The sequence below is a fragment of the Pseudophryne corroboree genome, chromosome 4, assembly GCF_028390025.1.
Source record: "Pseudophryne corroboree isolate aPseCor3 chromosome 4, aPseCor3.hap2, whole genome shotgun sequence".
Classification (NCBI taxonomy): domain Eukaryota; kingdom Metazoa; phylum Chordata; class Amphibia; order Anura; family Myobatrachidae; genus Pseudophryne; species Pseudophryne corroboree.
This window is the reverse complement of record NC_086447.1, coordinates 905,502,624-905,530,342: the sequence shown is the minus strand read 5'-3', so window position 1 is coordinate 905,530,342 and position 27,719 is coordinate 905,502,624. Positions and strand designations below refer to the sequence as shown.

General features: G+C 47.1%; 1 protein-coding gene across 3 annotated transcripts in view; it reads right to left on the bottom strand.

The window, feature by feature from the left end:
* Nucleotides 1–27,719, bottom strand: part of LCLAT1 (lysocardiolipin acyltransferase 1) — a 299,303-nt gene that overhangs the window by 210,997 nt on the left and 60,587 nt on the right. For all 3 annotated transcript variants that reach the window (XM_063918936.1, XM_063918935.1, XM_063918937.1), the window contains exon 4: nt 5,674–5,820. In XM_063918936.1, the coding sequence (XP_063775006.1) occupies nt 5,674–5,820 (147 nt within the window). The remainder of the gene's footprint in view (nt 1–5,673; nt 5,821–27,719) is intronic.

Here is a 27,719-nt window from a genome sequence, read left to right as displayed (position 1 = left end):
GGTACACCCTCAGACCTACCCTACTCCTACCTGTACTACTCACACTGGTACACCCTCACACCTACCCTACTCCCACCTGTACTACTCACACTGGTACACTATCACACCTACCCTACTCCCACCTTCACTACTCACACTTGTACATCCTCACACCTACCCTACTCCCACCCATACTACCCACACTGGGACACCCTCACACCTCTCCTATTCCCACCTGTACTACTCACACTGGTACACCCTCACACCTCCCCTACTCCCACCTGTACCACTCACACTGGTACACCCTCACACCTACCCTACTCCCACCTGTACCACTCACACTGGTACACTATCACATCCATACTACTCACACTGGTACACCCTCACACCTACCCTACTCCCACCTGTACCACTCACACTGGTACACCCTCACACCTACCCTACTCCCACCTGTACTACTCACACTGGTACACCCTCACACCTGTACTACTCACACTGGTACACCCTCACACCTACCCTACTCCCACCTGTACCACTCACACTGGTACACCCTCACACCTACCCTACTCCCACCTGTACCACTCACACTGGTACACCCTCACACCTACCCTACTCCCACCTGTACCACTCACACTGGTACACCCTCACACCTACCCTACTCCCACCTGCACCACTCAGACTGGTACACCCTCACACCTACCCTACTCCCACCTGCACCACTCACACTGGTACAGCCTCACACCTACCCTATTCCCACCTGTACCACTCACACTGGTACACCCTCACACCTACCCTACTCTCACCTGTACCACTCACACTGGTACACCCTCACACCTACCCTACTCCCACCTGTACTACTCACACTGGTATACCCTCACACCTAGCCTACTCCTACTGGTACACCCTCACACCTACCGTCCTCCCACCTGTACTACTCACACTAATATACCCTCACACCTACCCTACTCCCACTGGTACACCCTCACACCTACCTTACTCCCACCTGTACCACTCACACTGGTACACCCTCACACCTACCCTACTCCCACTGGTACACCCTACACTGGTATACCCTCACACCTACCCTACTCCCACCTGTACCACTCCCACTGGTACACCCTCACACCTACCCTACTCCCACTGGTAAACCTTACACTGGTATACCCTCACACCTACCCTTCTCCTACTGGTACACCCTCACACCTACCCTACTCCCACCTGTACTACTCACACTGGTATACCATCACACCTACCCAACTCCCACTGGTACACCCTCACACCTACCCTACTCCCACCTATACTACTAACACTGGTACACCCTTCACACCTACCCTACTCCCACTGGTACACCTTTCACACCTACCCTACTCCCACTGGTACACCCTCACACCTCCCCTACTCCCACCTGTACTACTCACACTGGTATACCCTCACACCTAGCCTACTCCTACTGTTACACCCTCACACCTACCGTCCTCCCACCTGTACTACTCACACCAATATACCCTCACACCTACCCTACTCCCACTGGTACACCCTCACACCTACCTTACTCCCACCTGTACCACTCACACTGGTACACCCTCACACCTACCCTACTCCCACTGGTACACCTTACGCTGGTACACCCTCACACCTACCTTACTCCCACCTGTACCACTCACACTGGTACACCCTCACACCTACCCTACTCCCACTGGTACACCTTACACTGGTATACCCTCACACCTACCCTACTCCTACTGGTACACCCTCACACCTACCCTACTCCCACCTGTACTACTCACACTGGTATACCATCACACCTACCCAACTCCCACTGGTACACCCTCACACCTACCCTACTCCCACCTATACTACTCACACTGGTACACCCTTCACACCTACCCTACTCCTACTGGTACACCCTTCACACCTACCCTACTCCCACTGGTACACCCTCACACCTCCCCTTCTCCTACTGGTACACCCTCACACCTACCCTACTCCCACCTGTACTACTCACACTGGTATACCATCACACCTACCCAACTCCCACTGGTACACCCTCACACCTACCCTACTCCCACCTATACTACTAACACTGGTACACCCTTCACACCTACCCTACTCCCACTGGTACACCTTTCACACCTACCCTTCTCCTACTGGTACACCCTCACACCTACCCTACTCCCACCTGTACTACTCACACTGGTATACCATCACACCTACTCAACTCCCACTGGTACACCCTCACACCTACCCTACTCCCACCTATACTACTAACACTGGTACACCCTTCACACCTACCCTACTCCCACTGGTACACCTTTCACACCTACCCTACTCCCACTGGTACACCCTCACACCTCCCCTACTCCCACCTGTACTACTCACACTGGTATACCCTCACACCTAGCCTACTCCTACTGTTACACCCTCACACCTACCGTCCTCCCACCTGTACTACTCACACCAATATACCCTCACACCTACCCTACTCCCACTGGTACACCCTCACACCTACCTTACTCCCACCTGTACCACTCACACTGGTACACCCTCACACCTACCCTACTCCCACTGGTACACCTTACGCTGGTACACCCTCACACCTACCTTACTCCCACCTGTACCACTCACACTGGTACACCCTCACACCTACCCTACTCCCACTGGTACACCTTACACTGGTATACCCTCACACCTACCCTACTCCTACTGGTACACCCTCACACCTACCCTACTCCCACCTGTACTACTCACACTGGTATACCATCACACCTACCCAACTCCCACTGGTACACCCTCACACCTACCCTACTCCCACCTATACTACTCACACTGGTACACCCTTCACACCTACCCTACTCCTACTGGTACACCCTTCACACCTACCCTACTCCCACTGGTACACCCTCACACCTCCCCTACTCCCACTGGTACACCCTCACACCTCCCCTACTCCCACCTGTACTACTCACACTGGTACACCCTCACACCTCCCCTACTCCCACCTGTACCACTCACACTGGTATTCCCTCACATAAACCCATGACTTGTATACTTGTATATTGTGTGTAACTACGTCCGTATATGACGCACAACGGAACTTGGTGTGGAAAAAGCTACGGCATCGAAACATTATGAATACAGATTCAGAGACACTGTCGCTCACAAATATACAAGTTATATATCACATTAATCAGCACAGTCTCCGTGTGCATCCTAGTCTCACTGCATTGCAAATAAGATGCATCTTCAGCAAAAAAAGATGCCCAAGGCTAGAAATCTCGCACGTGACCTAGCGTACCAAGAAGGCGCAGGAATGGTGGGAATTAATCAGTTACCAGGAGAGGCGGCGTGTACTTGTGAAGCTAAGAGGGCGGGTAGGAGTACAAGAGGAGATAAAGTCAGATATGTAAATGGGAGAGGAGTGGGTGAGGGCTGTATGAGTGAGTGTGAGAAGCTTGAATTGGATTCTGAAGGTGAAGGGAAGGCAGCGAAGGGATTGTAGGAGAGGGGAGATGGACGTAGCACGCTTGGAGAGGAAGATGAGCCGGGAAGCAGCATTGAGGATAGATTGGAGTGGAGAGAGGCGCGAGGCAGGGCGGCCAGTCAGGAGGAGATTACAGTAGTCCAGTCTGGAGATGACCAGTGAGCGGATAAGGGTCTTAGTAGCATCCTGGGTGACAGTCTGATCCTGGATATATTTTTAAGATGAAAATGACAGGTTTATGAGAGGTGCTGAATGTGTGGTTTGAAGGAGAGGGAGGAATAAAGAATTACTCCAAGACAGCGCACTTGAGGGCTAGAAGAGATGGTGATGCTGTCGGTAGATAATGAAATTGTGGGAGGTGAGGTTATGCGGAGGGTGGGTTGATGATCAGCTCAGTCTTAGATATTTTTAGTTTAAGAAAGAGCTGGGACATCCAAGAAGAGATCACAGAGAGACAGTTGGATACACGAGTGAGGAGAGAGGGGGAGAGGTCAGGGGAGGAAAGGTAGATTTAAGTAAAAAGAGCTTACCTAAAGAGGACGTACAGTGTAGAGGGAGAAAGGGAGAGGACCAAGAACAGAACCATGGGGGACACCTACAGTTAGTGGGGGTGGGGGGTGGAGCCATGAGAGGAGACCGAGAAGGAACGATCAGAGAGGTAGGAGGACAGCCAGGAGAGGGCAGTATCACGCAGACCAGGAGAGTGAAGGATTTGCAGAAGGAGAGGGTGGTCCTCAGTGTCAAAAGCAGCAGAGAGGTCAAGGAAAATAAGCAGAGCAGTGACCCTTAAATTCAGGAGAAAGGAAATAACTTTGCGAGGGCAGTTTTAGTGGAGTAGAGAGGACGGAAGCCAGACTGGAATGGGTCAAGTAGTGAGTGGGAGGAAGAAAGGCAGTCAGGTGGTTATAGACAATACGCTCAAGGAGTTTGGAGGGGAAAGGGAGGGGAGAGATAGGACAGCAGTTGGAGAGTGTTACAATAAAGGGTAGATCTATATATATATATATATATATATATATATATATATATATATATACACACACATATATACACACGCACACACACATCATTTGTGTTGAGGCAGAGAGGCCTAACTGTGCACCTGCTCTAATCAACATTGGGCTTGGCCAGGGGGAGGTGTCAGACTCGGGGGAAGGAGACGTGAATGTTACCCCTGTCAGGCTGGTGGTGGTGTTTTTATAAGGCTCGTGTCTCCTGTGTGCGGCTAATCAAAGCTGAACATGCCATTCGCTGTAATAGAAAGTTGGTGGACACTGAACCAGAGATTTGGGGGGTTTGGTTGAATATTATCGGCCATCCAGAGAAATAAGCAGGAAGCTATTGTATATAAGCTATTTCAAATATATCCAGGGTCTTAACAAAGTTCAGGAGGGAAACGTTCTTCAAAGGAAGAGAAATATTAGAACTCGAGGACATACACTGAGACTGGAGGGGGGGAGGTTCAGGGGAAATTTAAGGAAAAATTATTTCACAGAAAGGGTAGTGGATAAGTGGAATAGCCTCCCATCAGAGGTGGTAGAGGCTAAGACTGTAGGGCAATTTAAACACGCTTGGGACAGGCATATGAATATCCTTACAAAGAATTAAGGTTCAAAAAGGGTTGAGATTACCTAAGGGATAAAAAAAAAGGGGGCAGACTAGATGGGCCAAGTGGTTCTTATCTGCCGTCAAATTTTATGTTTCTATAACTGAAATCGGTTTGTGAGCATCCTCTAGCAGGCGTCACTGTCATACATATAGATGTACATATGTCACGTACAACTGACTGCATGAAAAATACATTTACATAATCAGTCCTCATTCATTTAGCCCGGGAGTAACACGATCAATGCTCTCCACTGCTGGTAGCACTTACAGACCAAATGTAAACTGGCATTCATGGCAAGCTGGGCAGCAAATGGCCCTAGGATCCACCACGTGACATACAGGGTAATGTGAAGTCTGTAGATTAGGGAGCAACAGCAAGCCCATTTAGTTCTGCAGATCAAAACAAAAATAATTTGCAGATAACCTGACTTTTTAGAACACAGCCATTTCCATTCCACTAAGGGCATAAATGGTACACAAGCTCTGAGCTGGAATATTGTGCAGTCTCCTGATGTAATTCAATGCAGCACACCTTGGTTCCTTTGGTAAAGAAGCATATATATTTATTTTATTCTTATGTTATACATAATTATGCACACACTAACCTGTCAGATCAGTTCCCTCCGGGAAGAACAATAGCTGGAGAGGTTCATTGATGTCACAAAAATAATCCAACATGGCTTCAAAGTGGCTCTTGTCCTCCTCCCATTTCCGTCGGATGAAAATGAAGGCAGCGACCTGCATGGCCCAACCTATAAATACATAATAAAGCAATCAACGTGGTGAATAAAATTCCCGGGATAATACAGTTCTATGAATAAAACACTGATGCTTCATTCTGAACAATATTTTGGTAGGGCAAGACATTATTACGGCACACATTTTGGGCCTCCCTTAGAATTCGGAGACAAGTCACTCCAGGTTGCAGCTGGACAAGCCACGTTGCGAGGGAATGGGTGCAAATGCTTTTCAATTTGTATTTATTTTGCCAGATTTTCTATATACCAAAGTATACAGGGCAGTTCTACTTTCGTACTCCAGTTGACAGTTCAATGTGGACCCAACCCTTTCCCAAATCAAAAATTGTCCGCACATTTAAAATGTACCCATCTCTCAGCTCCACATAGTTTTATTATGGGGCAAGTGTGCATCTTCTAGCAGGACCGACTCCTCACTGAATGGGGCGCTTTATGTGACGCATACATCTGTTGTTTGTTTTTTAAAGTCATGTTGACGCATTGACCAGAGCCTTCAGACACTGAAGGGCATTCTACAATGGCACAATATAGATTCAACAATAGGAGCCAATGTTCTGTGGACAAGACAAATCAGACTCGGGATGTAAAACATATATACGGTACCGTGCCTAATCACAGAGCCTAGAATTGGTAATGGCTCTAGACACAGTTTTCAGAACATATTTGATGTTTATCCCTGCACACTACCTGATTGTATAGCGCTGTGCAAATATATTAGTACAGTGACGTATCACAGCACTTGTGCAGCAGGCCTGCGCCCAGACCATCTATGGTTACAAGTGCCCTATTAACGTGACCATGACAGAGTAATGTTAGCATGGAGTGAATGTGTTAATTGGTGGTCTCTGGAGGGGAAGGTGGCACGCGAATGGACAATTCCAATACACTTCTATTATAATACCTCTGTGATGCCATTGTACCTAAAAGGAAACGGAGTCCGCACTAGTGAATACATTAATGAAGGCTGGTCAATAACAGAGAATGACAGCTTGGTGTTGCAATCTTAGATTTGTACATACAGAACTGTACACAAGTTTGCCGAGGGCAGAAAGACTTACCTTTAGCAAACCTCTTGTATGTCATTGTATCGAGTAAGAACGGATTTCCTTTAAAAATGGCGGTGTCACTTATCCTGCCGCATGTCCTTGTCCCCGGGGCGTCCTCTCTCCCCGCCGGCGTCTAGCTGCTGGTGTGCGGGTAGCGCTGCCGTCGGCGCTTCCCCGCTCCATGGGCGCCGCCATGTATAACCCACGTGGGGGGAGGGGGCGGGTGACTTAATCACCGCCACTCCGCCAATGAGATGAGGGCGGGAAGTTCAAAAGTAGTCGCCGGGCAAAGCCCCGATGCCTGAGTATCGCCGCTGCAAAGCTACCCCCCCCCAGGGCTCTCGTCTCTCAGCTACAGAGTTCCAGCGCTTCCAGCATACAGTGTGTCTCTCAGCTACAGAGTTCCAGTGCTTCCAGCATACAGTGTGTCTCTCAGCTACAGACTTCCAGCATACAGCGTGTCTCTCAGCTAGAGTTCCAGTGCTTCCAGCATACAGCGTCTCTCAGCTACAGACTTCCAGTACTTCCAGCATACAGCGTGTCTCTCAGCTACAGAGTTCCAGTGCTACCAGCATACAGCGTGTCTCTCAGCTACAGAGTTCCAGTGCTTCCAGCATACAGTGTGTCTCTCAGCTACAGAGTTCCAGTGCTTCCAGCACACAGCGTGTCTCTCAGCTACAGAGTTCCAGTGCTTCCAGCACACAGCGTGTCTCTCAGCTACAGAGTTCCAGTGCTTCCAGCATACAGTGTGTCTCTCAGCTACAGAGTTCCAGTGCTTCCAGCATACAGCGTGTCTCTCAGCTATAGAGTTCCAAGTGCTTCCAGCATACAGCGTGTCTCAGCTACAGAGTTCCAGTGCTTCCAGTATACAGCGTGTCTCTCAGCTAAAGAGTTCCAGTACTTCCAGCATACAGCGTGTCTCTCAGCTACAGAGTTCCAGTGCTTCCAGCATACAGTGCGTCTCTCAGCTACAGAGTTCCAGTGCTTACAACATACACCGTGTCTCAGCTAGAGTTCCAGTGCTTCCAGCATACAGCGTGTCTTTCAGCTACAGATTTCCAGTGCTTCCAGCATACAGCGTGTCTCAGCTACAGAGTTCCAGTGCTTCCAGTATACAGCGTGTCTCTCAGCTAAAGAGTTCCAGTGCTTCCAGCATACAGCGTGTCTCTCAGCTACAGAGTTCCAGTGCTTCCAGCATACAGTGTGTCTCTCAGCTACAGAGTTCCAGTGCTTCCAACATACACCGTGTCTCAGCTACAGAGTTCCAGTACTTCCAGCATACAGTGTGTCTTTCAGCTACAGATTTCCAGTGCTTCCAGCATACAGCGTGTCTCTCAGCTACAGAGTTCCAGTGATTCCAGCATACAGCGTGTCTCTCAGCTACAGAGTTCCAGTGCTTCCCGCATACAGCGTGTCTCTCAGCTACAGAGTTCCAGTGATTCCAGCATACAGCGTGTCTCAGCTACAGAGTTCCAGTGCTTCCAGTATACACTGTGTCTCTCAGCTAAAGTTCCAGTGCTTCCAGCATACAGTGCGTCTCTCAGCTACAGAGTTCCAGTGCTTCCAGCATACAGTGTGTATCTCAGCTACAGAGTCCAGTGCTTCCAGCATTCAGTGTGTCTCTCAGCTACAGAGTTCCAGTGCTTCCAGCATACAGCGTCTCTCAGCTAGACTTCCAGTGCTTCCAGCACACAGTGTGTATGTCAGTTACAGAGTCCAATGCTTCCAGCATTCAGTGTGTCTCTCAGCTACAGAGTTCCAGTGCTTCCAGCATACAGCGTGTCTCTCAGCTACAGAGTTCCAGTGCTTCCAGCATACAGCGTGTCTCAGCTACAGAGTTCCAGTGCTTCCAGCATACAGCGTCTCTCAGCTACAGAGTTCCAGTGCTTCCAGCATACAGCGTCTCTCAGCTACAGAGTTCCAGTGATTCCAGCATACAGCGTGTCTCAGCTACAGAGTTCCAGTGCTTCCAGTATACACCGTGTCTCTCAGCTAAAGTTCCAGTGCTTCCAGCATACAGTGTGTCTCTCAGCTACAGAGTTCCAGTGCTTCCAGCATACAGTGTGTATCTCAGTTACAGAGTCCAGTGCTTCCAGCATTCAGTGTGTCTCTCAGCTACAGAGTTCCAGTGCTTCCAGCATACAGCGTGTCTCTCAGCTACAGAGTTCCAGTGCTTCCAGCACACAGTGTGTATCTCAGTTACAGAGTCCAGTGCTTCCAGCATTCAGTGTGTCTCTCAGCTTACAGTCTCCAGCGCTTCCAGCTCTCATTCAATATTCTTCAGCATCGTTCACAAGTCATTACAAGGGAAAGGTAATAAATACCAATAGGTATTCGGGCGCTATGAGGCGAGGTGCTCCGCTAAGTGGCAGCCAATATATAGAGGGAAGTCACTCCAAATGTGTAACACAAGAAAAAATGGATGTGAAGGCTGCGCTTCAAGAGGAAAGAACAATGTAATTATACTAAATGTGTTAATTTAAAACAGATTAATAAAAATCAATTCATTAAAAAATAAGATTTTACTCACCGGTAAATCTATTTCTCGTAGTCCGTAGTGGATGCTGGGAACTCCGAAAGGACCATGGGGAATAGCGGGCTCCGAAGGAGGCTGGGCACTCTAGAAAGATTTAGGACTACCTGGTGTGCACTGGCTCCTCCCACTATGACCCTCCTCCAAGCCTCAGTTAGGACACTGTGCCCGGAAGAGCAGACATAATAAGGAAGGATTTTGAATCCCGGGTAAGACTCATACCAGCCACACCAATCACACCGTACAACTTGTGATCTGAACCCAGTTAACAGTATGAAAACAACTGAGCCTCTCAACAGATGGCTCAACAATAACCCTTTAGTTAGCAATAACTATTTACAAGTATTGCAGACAATCCGCACTTGGGATGGGCGCCCAGCATCCACTACGGACTACGAGAAATAGATTTACCGGTGAGTAAAATCTTATTTTCTCTGACGTCCTAGTGGATGCTGGGAACTCCGAAAGGACCATGGGGATTATACCAAAGCTCCCAAACGGGCGGGAGAGTGCGGATGACTCTGCAGCACCGAATGAGAGAACTCAAGGTCCTCCTCAGCCAGGGTATCAAATTTGTAGAATTTTGCAAACGTGTTTGCCCCTGACCAAGTAACAGCTCGGCAAAGTTGTAAAGCAGAGACCTCTCGGGCAGCCGCCCAAGATGAGCCCACCTTCCCTGTGGAATGGGCTTTCACTGATTTAGGATGCGCCAGTCCAGCCGCAGAATGCGCCTGCTGAATCGTGTCACAGATCCAGCGAGCGATAGTCTGCTTAGAAGCAGGAGCACCCAGCCTGTTGGGTGCATACAGGATAAATAGCGAGTCAATTTTCTTGACTCTAGCTGTCCTGGAAACATAATTTTTCAAGGCCCTGACTACGTCCAGTAACTTGGAATCCTCCAAGTCCCTAGTAGCCGCAGGCACCACAATAGGTTGGTTCAAGTGAAAAACTGATACCACCTTAGGGAGAAACTGGGGACGAGTCCTCAATTCTGCCCTCTCCATATGGAAAATCAGATAAGGACTTTTATATGACAAAGCCGCCAATTCTGATACACGCCTGGCCGAAGCCAAGGTCAATAACATGACCACTTTCCGCGTGAGATATTTTAGATCCACGGTTTTTAGTGGTTCAAACCAATGTGATTTTAAGAAACTCAACACCACGTTGAGATCCCAAGGTGCCACTGGAGGCACAACCGGGGGCTGAATATGCAGCACTTCTTTTACAATGTCTGAACTTCAGGTACTGAAGTTAATTCTTTCTGGAAGAAAATCGACAGAGCCAAGATCTGTATCTTAATGGAGCCTAATTTTAGGCCCCTAGACACTCCTGCTTGTAGGAAATGCAGAAATCGACCTAGTTGAAATTCCTCTGTTGGGGCCTTTTGTGGCCTCACACCAAGCAACATATTTCCGCCATATGCGGTGATAATGTTTTGCAGTTACATCTTTCCTGGCTTGAATCAGCGTAGGAATGACTTCCTCCGGAATGCCCTTTTCCTTTAGGATCCGGCGTTCAACCGCCATGCCATCAAAACGTAGCCGCGGTAAGTCTTGGAACAGACAGGGCCCCTGCTGCAGCAGGTCCTGTCTGAGCGACAGAGGCCATGGGTCCTCTGATATAATTTCTTGAAGTTCTGGGTACCAGGCTCTTCTTGGCCAATCCGGAACCACGAGTATCGTTCTTACTCCTCGCCTTCTTATTATTCTCAGTACCTTTGGTATGAGAGGCAGAGGGGGAAACACATAAACCGACTGGTACACCCACGGTGTTACCAGAGCGTCCACAGCTATCGCCTGAAGGTCCCTTGACCTGGCGCAATATCTTTTATAGCTTTTTGTTGAGGCGGGACGCCTTCATGTCCACCTGTGGCCTTTCCCAATGGTGTACAATCCTTTGGAAGACTTCTGGATGAAGTCCCCACTCTCTCGGGTGGAAGTCGTGTCTGCTGAGAAGATCTGCTTCCCAGTTGTCCACTCCGGGAATGAACACTGCTGACAGTGCTAACACATGATTTTCCGCCCATCGGAGAATCCTTGTGGCTTCTGCCATCGCCATCCTGCTTCTTGTGCCGCCCTGTTGGTTTACATGGGCGACTGCCGTGATGTTGTCTGATTGGATCAGGACCGGTCTTTTGAAGCAGAGGCCTTGCCTGACTCAGGGCATTGTAAATGGCCCTCAGTTCCAGAATATTTATGTAGGGAAGTCACCTGACTTGACCAAAGTCCCTGGAAGCTTCTTCCCTGTGTGACTGCCCCCCAGCCTCAAAGGCTGGCATCCATGGTCACTAGGACCTAGTCCTGTATGTCGAACCTGCGGCCCTCTTGAAGATGGGCACTCTGCAGCCACTACAGTAGAGATACCCTGGTCCTTGGAGACAGGGTTATCAGCCCATGCATCTGAAGATGTGATCCGGACCACTTGTCTAACAGGTCCCCCTGAAAAGTTCTTGTATGGAACCTGCCGAATGGGATTGCTTCGTAGGAAGCTATCATTTTTCCCAGGACTCGCGTGCAATGATGCACCGATAACTGTTTTGGCTTCAGGAGGTCTCTGACTAGAGATGACAGCTCCTTGGCTTTCTCCTCCGGGAGAAACACTTATTTCTGGTCTGTGTCCAGAACCATCCCCAGGAACAGTAGACGTGTCGTAGGAAACAGCTGTGTCTTTGGACTGTTTAGAATCCAACCGTGCTGTTGTAGCACTTTCCAAAATAGTGCTACCCCGACTAGCAACTGCTCCTTGGACCTCGCCCTTATAAGGAGATTGTCCAAGTATGGGATCATTAAAAACTCCCCTTTTTCGAAGGAGTATCATCATTCCGGCCATTACCTTGGTAACACCCTCGGTGCCATGTACAGTCCAAACGGCAGAGTCTGGACTTGGTAATGGTAATCCTGTACCACAAATCTGAGGTACTCCTGGCGAGGATAGTAAATGGGGACATGCAGGTAAGCATCCTTGATGTCCCGGGATACCATGTAATCCCCCTCGTCCAGGCTTGCAATAACCGCCCTGAGCGATTCCATCTTGAACTTGAATTTTTTTATGTATGTGTTCAAGGATTTTAAATATAAAAAAGGGTCACACCGAACCATGCGGTTTCGGTACCCCAAACCGTGTGGAATAGTAACCCCGTCCTTGTTGAAGTAGGGGCACCTTAAGTATTACCTGATGGGAATACAGCTTATTAATTGCCTCTAGCACAGCCTCCCTGCCTGAGGGAGTTGTCGGCAAGGCATATTTGAGGAAACGGCGGGGGGAAGACATCTCGAATTCCAGCTTGTACCCTTGAAATACTACTTGAATGAAACAGGGATCCACCTGTGAGCGAGCCCACTGATCGCTGAAATTTTTGAGACGGCCCCCCACCGTACCTGGCTACACCTGTGGAGCCCCCGCGTCATGCTGTGGACTCAGAGGAAGCGAGAGAAGAATTATGATTCTGGGAACAGGCTGACTGATGCAGCTTTTTCCCTCTTCCCTTGTCTCTGTACAGAAAGGAAGCGCCTTTGACCCGCTTGCTTTTCTGAAGCCGAAAGGACTGTACCTGATAATACAGTGCTTTCTTAGTCTGTGAGGAAAACTGAGGTAAAATTATTTCTTCCCAGCTGTTGCTGCGGATACGAGGTCCCAGAGACCATCCCCAAATAATTCCTCACCCTTATAAGGCAGAATCTCTATGCGCCTTTTAAAGTCAGCATCACCTGGCCAGTGACAGGTCTCTAATACCCTCCTGACAGAATGGACATTACATTCATTTTGGATGCCAGCCGGCAAAATATCCCTCTGTGCATCCCTCATATATAAGACGACGTCTTTAATATGTTCTCATGTTAGCAAACTAGTATGTTTGACAGGGTCACCGACCACGCTGCAGCAGCACGCTCTGCAGGTTTCAGTCTAGTACCTGAGTGTGTAAAAACAGACTTCAGGATAGCCTCCTGCTTTTTATCAACAGGTACCTTCAAAGTGGCCGTTCCTAAAACGGCAGTGCCACCTATTTTGACAACCGTGTGAGCGCCTTATCCACCCTAGGGGATATCTCCCAGCGTAACTTATCCTCTGGCGGGAAAAGGTACGCCATCAGTAACTTTTTAGAAATTACCAGTTTCTTATCAGGGGGAACCCACGCTTCTCACACACTTCATTCATTCATCTGATGGGGGAACAAAACACTGCCTGCTTTTTCTCCCCAAACATAAAAACCCATTTTTAGAGGTTAATGTCAGAAATGTGTAACACATTTTTTATTGCCGGGATCAAGTCCCGGATGTTCCTAGTGGGTTGTGTATATGTCTCAACCTTGTCGACACTGGAGTCAGACTCCGTGTCGACATCTGTGTCTGCCATCTGAATGAGCGGGCGTTTTTGAGCCCCTGATGGCCTTTGAGACGCCTGGGCAGGCGCGGGCTGAGAATCCGGCTGTCCCACAGCTGTTACGTCATCCACCCTTTTATGTAAGGAGTTGACACTGTCGGTTAATACCTTTCACCTAACCATCCACTCTGGTGTCGGCCCCACAGGGGGCGACATCACATTTATCGGCATCTGCTCCGTCACTATATAAGCCTCCTCCTCAAACATGTCGACACAGCTGTACCGACACACCGCACACACACAGGGAATGCTCTGACTGAGGACAGGACCCCACAAAGCCCTTTGGGGAGACAGAGAGAGAGAGTATGCCAGCACACACCAGAGCGCTATATAATGTGGGGATTAACACTATAACTGAGTGAATTTTCCCCCATAGCTGCTTGTATATACAATATTGCGCCTAAATTTAGTGCCCCCCCTCTCTTTTTAACCCTTTGAGCCTGAAAACTACAGGGGAGAGCCTGGGGAGCTTTCTTCCAGCTGCACTGTGAAGAGAAAATGGCGCCAGTGTGTCTGAGGGAGATAGCTCCGCCCCTTTTCCGCGGCCTATTCTCCCGCTTTTTTCTGGATTCTGGCAGGGGTATTTACCACATATATAGCCTCTGGGGCTATATATTGTGGTATTTTTGCCAGCCAAGGTGTTTTTATTGCTGCTCAGGGCGCCCCCCCAAGCGCCCTGCACCCTCAGTGACCGGAGTGTGAAGTGTGCATGAGGAGCAATGGCGCACAGCTGCAGTGCTGTGCGCTACCTTGGTGAAGACTGATGTCTTCTGCCGCCGATTTTCCGGACCTCTTCTTGCTTCTGGCTCTGTAAGGGGGACGGCGGTGCGGCTCCGGGACCGAACACCAAGGACTGGGCCTGCGGTCGATCCCTCTGGAGCTAATGGTGTCCAGTAGCCTAAGAAGCCCAATCCGGCTGCAAGCAGGCGAGTTCGCTTCTTCTCCCCTTAGTACCTCGCTGCAGTGAGCCTGTTGCCAGCAGGTCTTACTGAAAATAAAAAAAACCTAATTCTATACTTTCTTTCTAAGGGCTCAGGAGAGCCCCTAGTGTGCATCCAACCTCGGCCGGGCACAAGATCTAACTGGGGCTTGGAGGAGGGTCATAGTGGGAGGAGCCAGTGCACACCAGGTAGTCATAAATCTTTCTAGAGTGCCCAGCCTCCTTCGGAGCCCGCTATTCCCCATGGTCCTTTCGGAGTTCCCAGCATCCACTAGGACGTCAGAGAAACAATATTCTATGCAAAGATTATTGTGCCACATAATTCATATAATGAAAGAAATAATTTAACCTGTGTATTGGGTCAGGACATATAGCGTATTGTAATACAGAGAATCCGTTCCAAATTGTGCCCTTGGATGATATAAAAGTCCAGTGAAAGTCCAACTTGGAGAGTCTTTTTTTTGTTTGTATATAGTTTAGAGAGTCCAATAGTATTTCCTTACACCGCTAGAGAATTAGATAGCGTGTCCCATATATAGAGGAGTATCTCATGCAGTGCGGTGCTTGGATGGTGCCTCTCTGTGACTCCTCTGGATGGCTGGTAGATGGTAAGGGCTGGTTCGGATCCAAACGGAGATTGTCCTGTTCCAATGGGTAGTACCTGACGCGTTTCGCTGCATAGAGCTTGCAGCTTTTTCAAAGGTAAGTTTACAAGTCATTACTCATTCAGTGCTCTTCAGCATCATTCTCAAGTCAGTCATTCTGTGTTCTTCAGCATCGATCACAAATTTAAGTTATCTATTAATCCTGCATGAGGAAGACCTACATTCGGCAGACTCTATTTCGACCCAACTACTGTTCTACTTCCCGACCATCGGAAGAATCCCCGAGTTCTCAACTCTCTCAACCCAGGTCCGTGACAGGCGACAAATAAATAACGCAGGTGACCGTTACTTTTGTCTGGACATTTGCAGCAAAATGCCGCAAAACAGATCTCCATTCGCCATCTAGATATATTATACCCTCAGTATACGGAGCGGCACAAAGCTGCACTCGCCAGCTGGATGCATTATACCCTCAGTATACGGCATGGCACAAAGCTGCACTCGCCAGCTGGATGCATTATACCCTCAGTATACGGCATGGCACAAAGCTGCACTCGCCAGCTGGATGCGTTATTCCCTCAGTATACGGAATGGCACAAAGCTGCAGTAAGGAGGATTTTCTTTGTTGTTTAATGATAGTATTTAAAGTGCAGTCAATTATGGCTTTTCTTTCTATAGACCGGGAGCGCTGGAAGCATGTAATCAGATAACTGCCACACTAAATGTATGGTAAGAAGCAAGTGGGTGTTTGCACTATAAATAGTACAGGGTTATAAATAAAATGCAAATAAAATAATAAAAAGACACTCTCTCAGCCACTGCAATATAAGACTCAAGTACGGGCTTAAAAAATATTTATGAAGTTCCATTTTCTGGCGCACTTGTGAATGGATTAAACATCTATTTCTGCCTAATTCTTTCCAGGAATGATTATTATAAACAAAGCAAACAGTTTTTCCACTTGTAAAACACAGAAGCGCACAAATGTATATATAAGTAATCAGGCATTCGCCCAGGGCTATGGGAAAACATATCTGATGGTTTGCCCCAAGATATGAACAAACCATGGCAACGCACATTTTTACAGTGTACATACGTTAAAGGAATATTTTTATACATTTAGAAGTGTAGGAAGTATGAACTTTGTGGAAAATAAAAGTGTGTTTTACACCGCAACCCCACTCCACCTTTATATCAGTGCTTCTCACTACCCTGAGATCTCTGCGGTGTCACGTTCTTTTGTTGATCTGACTGTCTGCTATCCCCAACCTTGTATAATAGTTACTGCCCCGTCACATGCAGCCCTGTCCTCACAGAACAATCAGTCATCTCCTGATATACTCTATGCTGCTGGGGGACCCTGCTCCTCCGACTATATAACTCTCCGTCTGCTGCCTCCATTCCCCTCCTCACATCATGTCACTGCCCCAGTCACATGCAGCCCTGTCCTCACTGATACATCACTCATCTCCTGATATACTCTGTGCTGCTGGAGACCCTGCTCCTCCCACTATATAACTCTCCGTCTGTGGCTTCCTGCTGCCTCCATTCCCCTCCTCACATCATGTCACTGTCCCTGTCACATGCAGCCCCGTCCTCACAGAACAATCAGTCATCTACTGATATACTCTGTGCTGCTGGGGGGACTCTGCTCCTCCCACTATATAACTCTCAGTCTGTGGCTTCCTGCTGCCTCCATTCCTCTCCTCACATCATGTCACTATCCCTGTCACATGCAGCCCTGTCCTCACTGACACATTACTCATCTCCTGATATACTCTGTGCTGCTGGGGACCCTGCTCCTCCCACTATATAACTCTCAGTCTGCTGCCTCCATTCCCCTCCTCACATCATGTCACTGCCCCAGTCACATGCAGCCCTGTCCTCACTGACACATCACTCATCTCCTGATATACTCTGTGCTGCAGGGGGACCCTGCTCCTCCCACTATATAACTCTCCGTCTGTGGCTTCCTGCTGCCTCCATTCCCCTCCTCACATCATGTAACTGCCCCTGTCACATGCAGCCCTGTCCTCACTGACACATCACTCATCTCCTGATATACTCTGTGCTGCTGAGGACCCTGCTCCTCCCACTATATAACTCTCAGTCTGTGGCTTCCTGCTGCCTCCATTCCCCTCCTCACATCAATCCACTGCCCATCACATGTAGCCCTGTCCTCACTGACACATCACTCATCTCCTGATATACTCTGTGCTGCAGGGGGACCCTGCTCCTCCCACTATATAAAACTCAGTCTGTGGCTTCCTGCTGCCTCCATTCCCCTCCTCACATCGTGTCACTGCCCCGGTCACATGCAGCCCTGTCCTCACTGACATCACTCATCTCCTGATATACTCTGTGCTGCTGGGGACCCTGCTCCTCCCACTATATAACTCTCAGTCTGTGGCTTCCTGCTGCCTCCATTCCCCTCCTCACATTATGTCACTGCCCCTGTCACATGCAGCCCTGTCCTCACTGACACATCACTCATCTCCTGATATACTCTGTGCTGCAGGGGGACTTTGCTCCTCTTACTATACAACTCCCAGAAAGTGGCTTAATTCTTTTACCCAGTTTTATTTTCTTATTGACACTAGTTAGCAGACCATCAAAATTACGGAACATTGTCGCGACCGTAAAACGTCCCGCTTGAACGCTGAAACTGGTAATTTCTGGCTTGGGGGGCTGCGAGTAGTCAGCGTCGGCGGCTATACACACACGAATGGAGCAACACTTGAATGGCTCTGTTGGGGCGACAACTAGTGGCCGCCGGCATGCAAAACACACTTGAATTACCCCAATAGAGGTAAGAATCCGCTTTTGCCTTTTATATATACTGTAGATATGTACAGTAGTACTACAGTATACAGTGCATCCGAAAAGTATTCACAGCGCTTCACTTTTTCCACATTTTGTTATGTTGCAGCCTTATTGCAAACTGGAATAAATAAAGTTTTTCCCCTCAAAATTCTACATACAATTCTCCATAATCACAATGTGAAAACAGAAGAAATCGCATGTACATAAGTATTCACAGACTTTGCGCAATATTTTGTTGACGCACCTTTGGCAGCAATTACAGACTCAAGTCTTTTTGAAGATGATGCCACAAGCTTGGCACACCTATCTTTGGCCAGTTTCGCCCATTCCTCTTTGCAGCACCTCTCAAGCTCCATCAGGTTGGATTGGAAGTGTCGGTGCACAGCCATTTTCACATCTCTCCAGAGATGTTCAATCGGATTCAAGGACATTCACAGAGTTGTCCTGAAGCCACTCCTTTAACATCCTGGCTGTGTGCTTAGGGTCGTTGTCCTGCTGAAAGATGAACCGTCGCCCCAGTCTGAGGTCAAGAGCGATCTGGAGCAGGTTTTCATCCAGGATATCGCTGTACATTGCTGCATTCATCTTTCCCTCTATCCTGACTAGTCTCCTAGTTCCTGCCGCTGAATAACATCCCCACAGCATGATGCTGCCACCACCATGCTTCACTGTAGGGATGGTATTAGCCTGGTGATGAGCGGTGCCTGGTTTCCTCCAAACATGACGCCTGGCATTCACACCAAAGAGTTTCATCTTTGTCTCATCAGACCAGAGTATTTTGTTTCTCATGGTCTGAGAGCCCTTCAGGGGCATTTTGGCAAACTTCAGGCGGGCTGCCATGTGCTTTTTACTAAGGAGTAGCTTCCATCTGGCTACTCTACCATACAGGCCTGATTGGTGTATTACTGCAGAGATGGTTGTCCTTCTGGAAGGTTCTCCTCTCTCCATAGAGGAATGCTGTAGCTCTGACAGAGTGACCATCGGGTTCTAGGTCACCTCCCTGACTAGGGCCCTTCTTCCCTGATCACTCAGTTTAGATGGCCGGCCAGCTCTAGGAAGAGTCCTGGTGGCTCAGAACTTCATTTACGGATGATGGAGGCCACTGTGCTTATTGGGACCTTCAAAGCAGCAAATACTTTTCTGTACCCTTCCCCAGATTTGTGCCTCGAGACAATCCTGTCTCAGAGGTCTACAGACAATTCCTTTGACTTCATGCTTGGTTTGTGCTCAGACATGCACTGTCAAGTGTGGGACTTTATATAGACAGGTGTGTGCCTTCCAAATCATGTCCAATCAACTGAATTTACCACAGGTGGACTCCAATTAAGCTGTAGGAACATCTCAAGGATGATCAGTGGGATGCACCGGAGCTCAATTTTGAGCTTCATGGCACAGGCATGTGATTTCTTCAATTTTTATTTTTAATACATTTGCAAAAATCTAAAAAAAAACAAAAAAAAACTTTTTCACGTGGTCATTATGGGGTATTGTGTGTAGAATTCTGAGGGAAAAAAATAATTTATTCCATTTTGGAATAAGGCTGTAACATAAAAAAAGGGTGGACAAAGTGAAGCGCTGTGAATACTTTCCGGATGCACTGTATACAGAGTCAGGGGTCTTTGTATTAAGCCTTGGAGAGAGAGAGGGAGAGAGAGAGGGGGAGAGAGAGAGAGAGAGAGAGAGAAATAAAGTACTGACCAACTAGCTCCTGTGATTTTTCAAACACAGCCTGTAAAATGGTAGTTAGGAGCGAATTGGCTGGTACTATGGAGTCTATGTACTAAGCTTGGGGGAGAGATAAAGTGGACGGAGATAAAATACCAACCAATCAGCTCCTAACTGCCATGTCACACGCTTTGTTTGAAAAATGACAGTTAGGAGCTTGTTGGCTGGTACTTTATCTCAGTCCACTTTCTCTCTCTCTACAAGGCTTAGTACATAGACCCCAAAAGGGTCTATTTATGAAGTCTTGGAAGGAGATAAAGTGGACGGAGATAAAGTACCAGCCAATTGGCTCGTAACTGTCATATCAAACCCAGCCTGTGACATGGCAGTTAGGAGCCGATTGGCTGGTCATTTATTTCCGTCCACTTTATCTCCATCCAAGGCTTTAGTAAATAGACCCAAAAATCTGTCACTTGCACATTGTCGGCGCGACAAATCGTCTACAGCGTGCAATGCGTATGCACTACTGCACACTCCTGCGGGTCACATGTGATCTTTCTGTTGGACCTGCAGCACGGCCAACCGGAAGATATCGCATGTGACCTGGTGCAGAGTGATCAAGGGCGGAACAAGATTAATTCCGTCGTTCATCGGGCTAGTGTGTACTGGCAATCTGGCATGGTGCGGAGCAAAGAGAAATCACTTGACCACTGACCGGACTGGCGGTCGCTTTAATGTGTACCCCCCCCCCCCCCCCTAGGGCTTAGTAAATAGACCCCACAGTCACACACAGATATACAAGTGTTGCATATGAAATTAATCTGCACAGTCTCCCGGCGGCTCACTGTGTGGCATACTGAGGCTAGACGTATGAGGCCACATCTGTATTTCCCCGTGCATTGTCACATATGAATCACAGTCATACATATGGTCACTGTAAGAAGCCCGGCCTTTAATCACAGCTTACTTCCGATCTCTGCTGCCCTTAACTACAAATAATCAGGAAAGCTTCCTTTGTCGGAGAAATGTGTCAAGCAGTGTAGAGTCTGGACCTTAAAATAACCCATGTACTTGATGCCACATCCGCAGGGAGATATTGCCGTCACTGGACAGCTGATATCAGCAGGTATACGTTTAGGGAGAAATGCACTGAAAAAAAGTGCAGTGAGGAGCCTGCCTTATATAGCCACTTTCTCAGACCTCCCCGAGATTTCAGCTATTCAGCGTCTGACCATTAAAGGTAAAATAAGTCCCAGCTGCAATCTAGCTGAAACAGCTGATGACTGTACACATACAGATTAGGAAGGAAAAGGGGAATATTTGCTGGAACGCTGGCATTTACAAAACACACAGAGAGAGGAAAACAAGATCAGATTTTGTTTGGGCGGTTGGGGGTGATGACGGAAACAAAAAACTGCCGACAAGAACTTTTCTTTGTTTGGAATAGAGAGAACATGGGCATGCCAAGGGTCCTACCGGAGCCACGGTGATCTTCTTGTACTGTATATGGCATGTTTGGCATGATTAAAGCAGCAATTCAATAAAATGCTGCTTTTAGTGATAACGTATTATTCTGTAATGTCCTGTACTACCATGGGAACCATAGTCACGCGACACATCATGCAATGACACGACTTTGCAATGCTCTCTTCTGCACTGTGATATCCGTCCTCTTTTTCTTCCGTCTCTGCCCTCGCATGACATGCTGAGAATCTGAAAGCCTGTGTCTAGCTGCAAGACACAGTCAGTCTGTTACACAGACTATTTTTTTTCCCCCTCCAGAAAGATTTTGAAAAGGAGATAAATATTTGTTGAAGAGCAACTAAATATTCATCAGATGCATTCTTAAAATAATTGTAAGGGTGGACTGTAGCTTTGTACAATATGAAATGTCTTTAATTAAAGCATAAAGACAATTAAAATATAAATGGATTCTCGTTAAACCAAATAAAAAATAAAGGCAGAGCCAAGTCAGACAGAGGTCTTGCTCAACGAATAATGCAGTTATCTACATAGTGCAAATTACAGATCTGGAGCCCGGATCCTTTTTGCGTCTGATTTCTGCACCGTGGATCCTGTCTGTATAGATGAATGGATGAATTACTTTGCTAAGATGACATCAGCACCAAGGCTGTATAGGTGTGTCCTCAGTCATCGTTGCTGCAGTTACGTTCAGCAGTACTTTTCATAGCGACTTGGTGGGAGTGCTATGTTACAGTGTTGTCCAGGAAATGCTACAGTGCTACGTTAGTGTTTCCCAGGAGATGCTGTGTTACAGTGCTACGCTACAGTGTTTCCCAGGAGATGCGGTGTTACAGTGCTATGTTACAGTGTTTCCAGGAAATGCTACAGTGCTACGTTAGTGTTTCCCAGGAGATGCTGTGTTACAGTGCTACGCTACAGTGTGTCCCAGGAAATGTTGGGTTACAGTGCTATGTTACAGTGTTTCCCAGGAAATGCTACAGTGCTACATTAGTGTTTCCCAGGAGATGCTGTGTTACAGTGCTACGCTACAGTGTTTCCCAGGAAATGTTGTGTTAGTGCTATGTTACAGTGTTTCCAAGGAAATGCTGTGTTACAGTGCTACGCTACAGTGTTTCCTGGAAATCCTGTGCTATGTTACAGTGTTTCCCAGGAAATGTTGTGTTACAGTGCTATCTTACAGTGTTTCCCAGGAAATGCTGTGTTACAGTGTTTCCCAGGAGATGCTGTGTTACAGTGCTACGTTAGTGTTTCCCAGGAGATGCTGTGTTACAGTGTTACGCTACAGTGTTTCCAGGAAATGCTGTGCTATGTTACAGTATTTCCCAGGAAATGTTGTGTTACAGTGCTATGTTACAGTGTTTCCCAGGAAATGCCTGTGTTAGTGTTTCCCAGGAGATGCAGTGTTACAATGCTATGTTACAGTGTTTCCAGGAAATGCTGTGCTATGTTACAGTGTTTCCCAGGAAATGTTGTGTTACAGTGCTATGTTACAGTGTTTCCCAGGAAATGCTGTGTTACAGTGCTATGTTACAGTGTTTCCCAGGAAATGCCTGTGTTAGTGTTTCCCAGGAGATGCAGTGTTACAATGCTATGTTACAGTGTTTCCAGGAAATGCTGTGCTATGTTACAGTGTTTCCCAGGAAATGTTGTGTTACAGTGCTATGTTACAGTGTTTCCCAGGAAATGCTGTGTTACAGTGCTATGCTACAGTGTTTCCAGGAAATCCTGTGCTATGTTACAGTGTTTCCCAGGAAATGTTGTGTTACAGTGCTATGTTACAGTGTTTCCCAGGAAATGCTGTGTTACAGTGTTACCCAGGAGATGCAGTGTTACAGTGCTACGTTAGTGTTTCCCAGGAGATGCTATGTTACAGTGTTTCCCAGGAAATGCTGTGTTACAGTGCTATGTTACAGTGTTTCCCAGGAAATGCCTGTGTTAGTGTTTCCCAGGAGATGCAGTGTTACAATGCTATGTTACAGTGTTTCCAGGAAATGCTGTGCTATGTTACAGTGTTTCCCAGGAAATGTTGTGTTACAGTGCTATGTTACAGTGTTTCCCAGGAAATGCTGTGTTACAGTGCTATGCTACAGTGTTTCCAGGAAATCCTGTGCTATGTTACAGTGTTTCCCAGGAAATGTTGTGTTACAGTGCTATGTTACAGTGTTTCCCAGGAAATGCTGTGTTACAGTGTTACCCAGGAGATGCTGTGTTACAGTGCTACGTTAGTGTTTCCCAGGAGATGCTGTGTTACAGTGCTACGCTACAGTGTTTCTCAGGAAATTTTATGTTACAGTGTTTCCCAGGAAATGTTGTGTTACAGTGCTCTGTTACAGTGTTTCCCAGGAGATGCTGTGTTACAGTGTTACGCTACAGTGTTTCCAGGAAATGCTGTGCTATGTTACAGTATTTCCCAGGAAATGTTGTGTTACAGTGCTATGTTACAGTGTTTCCCAGGAAATGCTGTGTTACAGTGTTTCCCAGGAGATGCAGTGTTACAGTGCTATGTTACAGTGTTTCCAGGAAATGCTGTGCTATGTTACAGTGTTTTCCCAGGAAATGCAGTGTTACAGTGCTACGTTAGTGTTTCCCAGGAAATGCTGTGTTACAGTGCTGTTACAGTGTTTCCAGGAAATGCTGTGCTATGTTACAGTGTTTTCCCAGGAAATGCTGTGTTACAGTGCTATGTTACAGTGTTTCCAGGAATTGCTGTGCTACGTTACAGTGTTTCCCAGGAAAAGTTCTGTTACAGTGTTTCCCAGGAAATGCTACAGTGCTACGTTAGTGTTTCCCAGGAGATACTGTTTTACAGTGCTACGCTACAGTGTGTCCCAGGAAATGTTGTGTTACAGTGCTATGTTACAGTGTTTCCCAAGAAATGCTACAGTGCTACGTTAGTGTTTCCCAGGAAATGCTGTGTTACAGTGCTATGTTACAGTGTTTCCAGGAATTGCTGTGCTATGTTACAGTGTTTCCCAGGAAATGCTGTGTTACAGTGCTATGTTACAGTGTTTCCCGGAAATGTTGTGTTACAGTGCTATGTTACAGTGTTTCCCAGGAAATGCGGTGCTACAGTGCCATGTTACAGTGTTTCCCGGAAATGTTGTGTTACAGTGCTATGTTACAGTGTTTCCCGGAAATGCTGTGTTACAGTGCTACGTTACAGTGTTTCCCAGGAAATGCTGTGTTACAGTGCTACGTTACAGTGTTTCCCAGGAAATGCTGCGTTACAGTGCTATGCTACAGTGTTTCCCAGGAAATGCTGTGTTACAGTGCTACGTTACAGTGTTTCCCAGGAAATGCTGTGTTACAGTGCTATGGTACAGTGTTTCCCAGGAAATGTCGTGTTACAGTGATATGCTACAGTGTTTTCCCAGGAAATGCTGTGTTACAGTGCTACGTTACAGTGTTTCCCAGGAAATGCTGTGTTACAGTGCTACGTTACAGTGCTACGTTACAGTGTTTCCCAGGAAATGCTGTGTTACAGTGTTTCCCAGGAAATGCTGTGCTACAGTGCTATATTACAGTGTTTCCCAGGAAATGCTGTGCTACAGTGCCATGTTATAGTGTTTCCCAGGAAATGCTGTGCTACAGTGCCATGTTATAGTGTTTCCCAGGAAATGCTGTGCTACAGTGCCATGTTACAGTGTTTCCCAGGAAATGTTGTGTTACAGTGCTATATTACAGTATTTCCCAGGAAATGCTGTGCTACAGTGCTATGTTACAGTGTTTCCCAAGAAATGCTGTGCTATGTTACAGTGTTTCCCAGGAAATGCTGTTACAGTGCTACGTTACAGGATTTCCCAGGAAATGCTGTGTTACAGTGCTACGTTAGTGTTTCCCAGGAAATGCTGTGTTACAGTGCTACGTTACAGTGTTTCCCAGGAAATGCTGTGTTACAGTGCTACGTTACAGTGTTTCCCAGGAAATGCTGCGTTACAGTGCTATGCTACAGTGTTTCCCAGGAAATGCTGTGTTACAGTGCTACGTTACAGTGTTTCCCAGGAAATGCTGTGTTACAGTGCTATGGTACAGTGTTTCCCAGGAAATGTCGTGTTACAGTGATATGCTACAGTGTTTTCCCAGGAAATGCTGCGTTACAGTGCTACGTTACAGTGTTTCCCAGGAAATGCTGTGTTACAGTGCTACGTTACAGTGCTACGTTACAGTGTTTCCCAGGAAATGCTGTGTTACAGTGCTACGTTACAGTGTTTCCCAGGAAATGCTGTGTTACAGTGCTATGGTACAGTGTTTCCCAGGAAATGTCGTGTTACAGTGCTACGTTACAGTGTTTTCCCAGGAAATGCTGTGTTACAGTGCTATGGTACAGTGTTTCCCAGGAAATGCTGTGTTACAGTGCTATGGTACAGTGTTTCCCAGGAAATGTCGTGTTACAGTGCTACGTTACAGTGTTTTCCCAGGAAATGCTGTGTTACAGTGCTATGGTACAGTGTTTCCCAGGAAATGCTGTGATACAGTGCTATGCTACAGTGTTTTCCCAGGAAATGCTGTGTTGCGGTGCTATGCTACAGTGTTTTCCCAGGAAATGCTGTGTTACAGTGCTACGTTACAGTGTTTTCCCAGGAAATGCTGTGTTACAGTGCTATGGTACAGTGTTTTCCCAGGAAATGCTGTGTTACAGTGCTATGGTACAGTGTTTTCCCAGGAAATGCTGTGTTACAGTGCTATGGCACAGTGTTTCTCAGGAAATGCTGTGTTACAGTGCTACGTTACAGTGTTTTCCCAGGAAATGCTGTGTTACAGTGCTATGGTACAGTGTTTTCCCAGGAAATGCTGTGTTACAGTGCTATGGTACAGTGTTTTCCCAGGAAATGCTGTGTTACAGTGCTATGGTACAGTGTTTTCCCAGGAAATGCTGTGTTACAGTGCTATGGTACAGTGTTTTCCCAGTAAATGCTGTGTTACAGTGCTACGTTACAGTGTTTCCCAGGAAATGCTGTGTTACGTTACAGTGTTTCCCAGGAAATGCTGTGTTACAGTGCTATGGTACAGTGTTTCCCAGGAAATGCTGTGTTACAGTGCTATGGTACAGTGTTTCCCAGGAAATGTCGTGTTACAGTGCTATGCTACAGTGTTTTCCCAGGAAATGCTGTGTTACAGTGCTATGCTACAGTGTTTTCCCAGGAAATGCTGTGTTACAGTGCTATGTTACAGTGTTTTCCCAGGAAATGCTGTGTTACAGTGCTACGTTACAGTGTTTTCCCAGGAAATGCTGTGTTACAGTGCTATGCTACAGTGTTTTCCCAGGAAATGCTGTGTTACAGTGCTATGCTACAGTGTTTTCCCAGGAAATGCTGTGTTACAGTGCTACGTCACAGTGTTTTCAATGCAATTACGATGCATATTCGGCAAAAAAGATGCCCAATGTTAGCTGCCCGGGAACTGCTGGCTCACTCCAACCAGGCATCTCATGGTGCATGGCGTATTGAGGCTAGATGTAGGAGGACACATCTGTAACAGTGTGAGGTGTGTGATTTGTGGAGCTGGTACACATCTTAAGATAATAGGAACTTTGCATATGGTCCCATTTCTGGCTTTAAAAAAAAAAAATGTCACTGAAAACAAATTGTGGCTGCAATTTGGGAATCAACTCAGGCCAACTGCAAGCAACCTATTGGGCTTACGGTCATCATTGTCCAATCAAGCACCCTCTTGGAGAGACTACTGTACCATGCACAAGTCAAGTTCACTTTATAAGTATAGCTGGCACCGTCCACGACCCCTACAGTCTCAGCAGTCTACCTATTACCTGGAGCTGGTTAAAATGATGTCATCCCAATATAGCACATTATAATGAGCCAGATAAGTCTTCAGAGCCAATGAAGGCAGGATTCTAGAATGCTATCAAATGCTGTAGGAAGATTAGACTACAAACCAGACTCAACAGAAGCCTAGCACCTCCATAAACCATTATACCCTAAAAAGAATACTTTTTGTCTGTTAATGCCCAGTCTTCTTTAAATAACGGGCTTGAGTCTAATTGCAAAGAGCTGCAGAAAAAGCTGATGATATATAAATAAAATGTTAATTGAAGTATCCTCTTAAACTAGGGCGGGTCAGTGGTACATAGATTTCACCAAGAAAAAAAATGAAGATGCAGCTGCACTCTATAGTACACAGCACTGTTGATCAGAACAATTATAATAAACTCAATCTAACACAGAGCAAATCTGAGGTGCTTAGCAGAATTTTTGGCCAACAAACCGCAATCTAACATAGAACAAAACTGAGGTGCTTAGCAGAATTTTTGGCCAAAAATATGGGCCCTCCAACTGCGACCAGTTGACTTCATCTAGTGGGTCCTTAACACTAAGGTTCAATTCCAATACATGGGACCCCCCATCCCAGGTCAGCACAGGCCAACCGCCCCAATGCATTACACTAGTGAGAAGCTA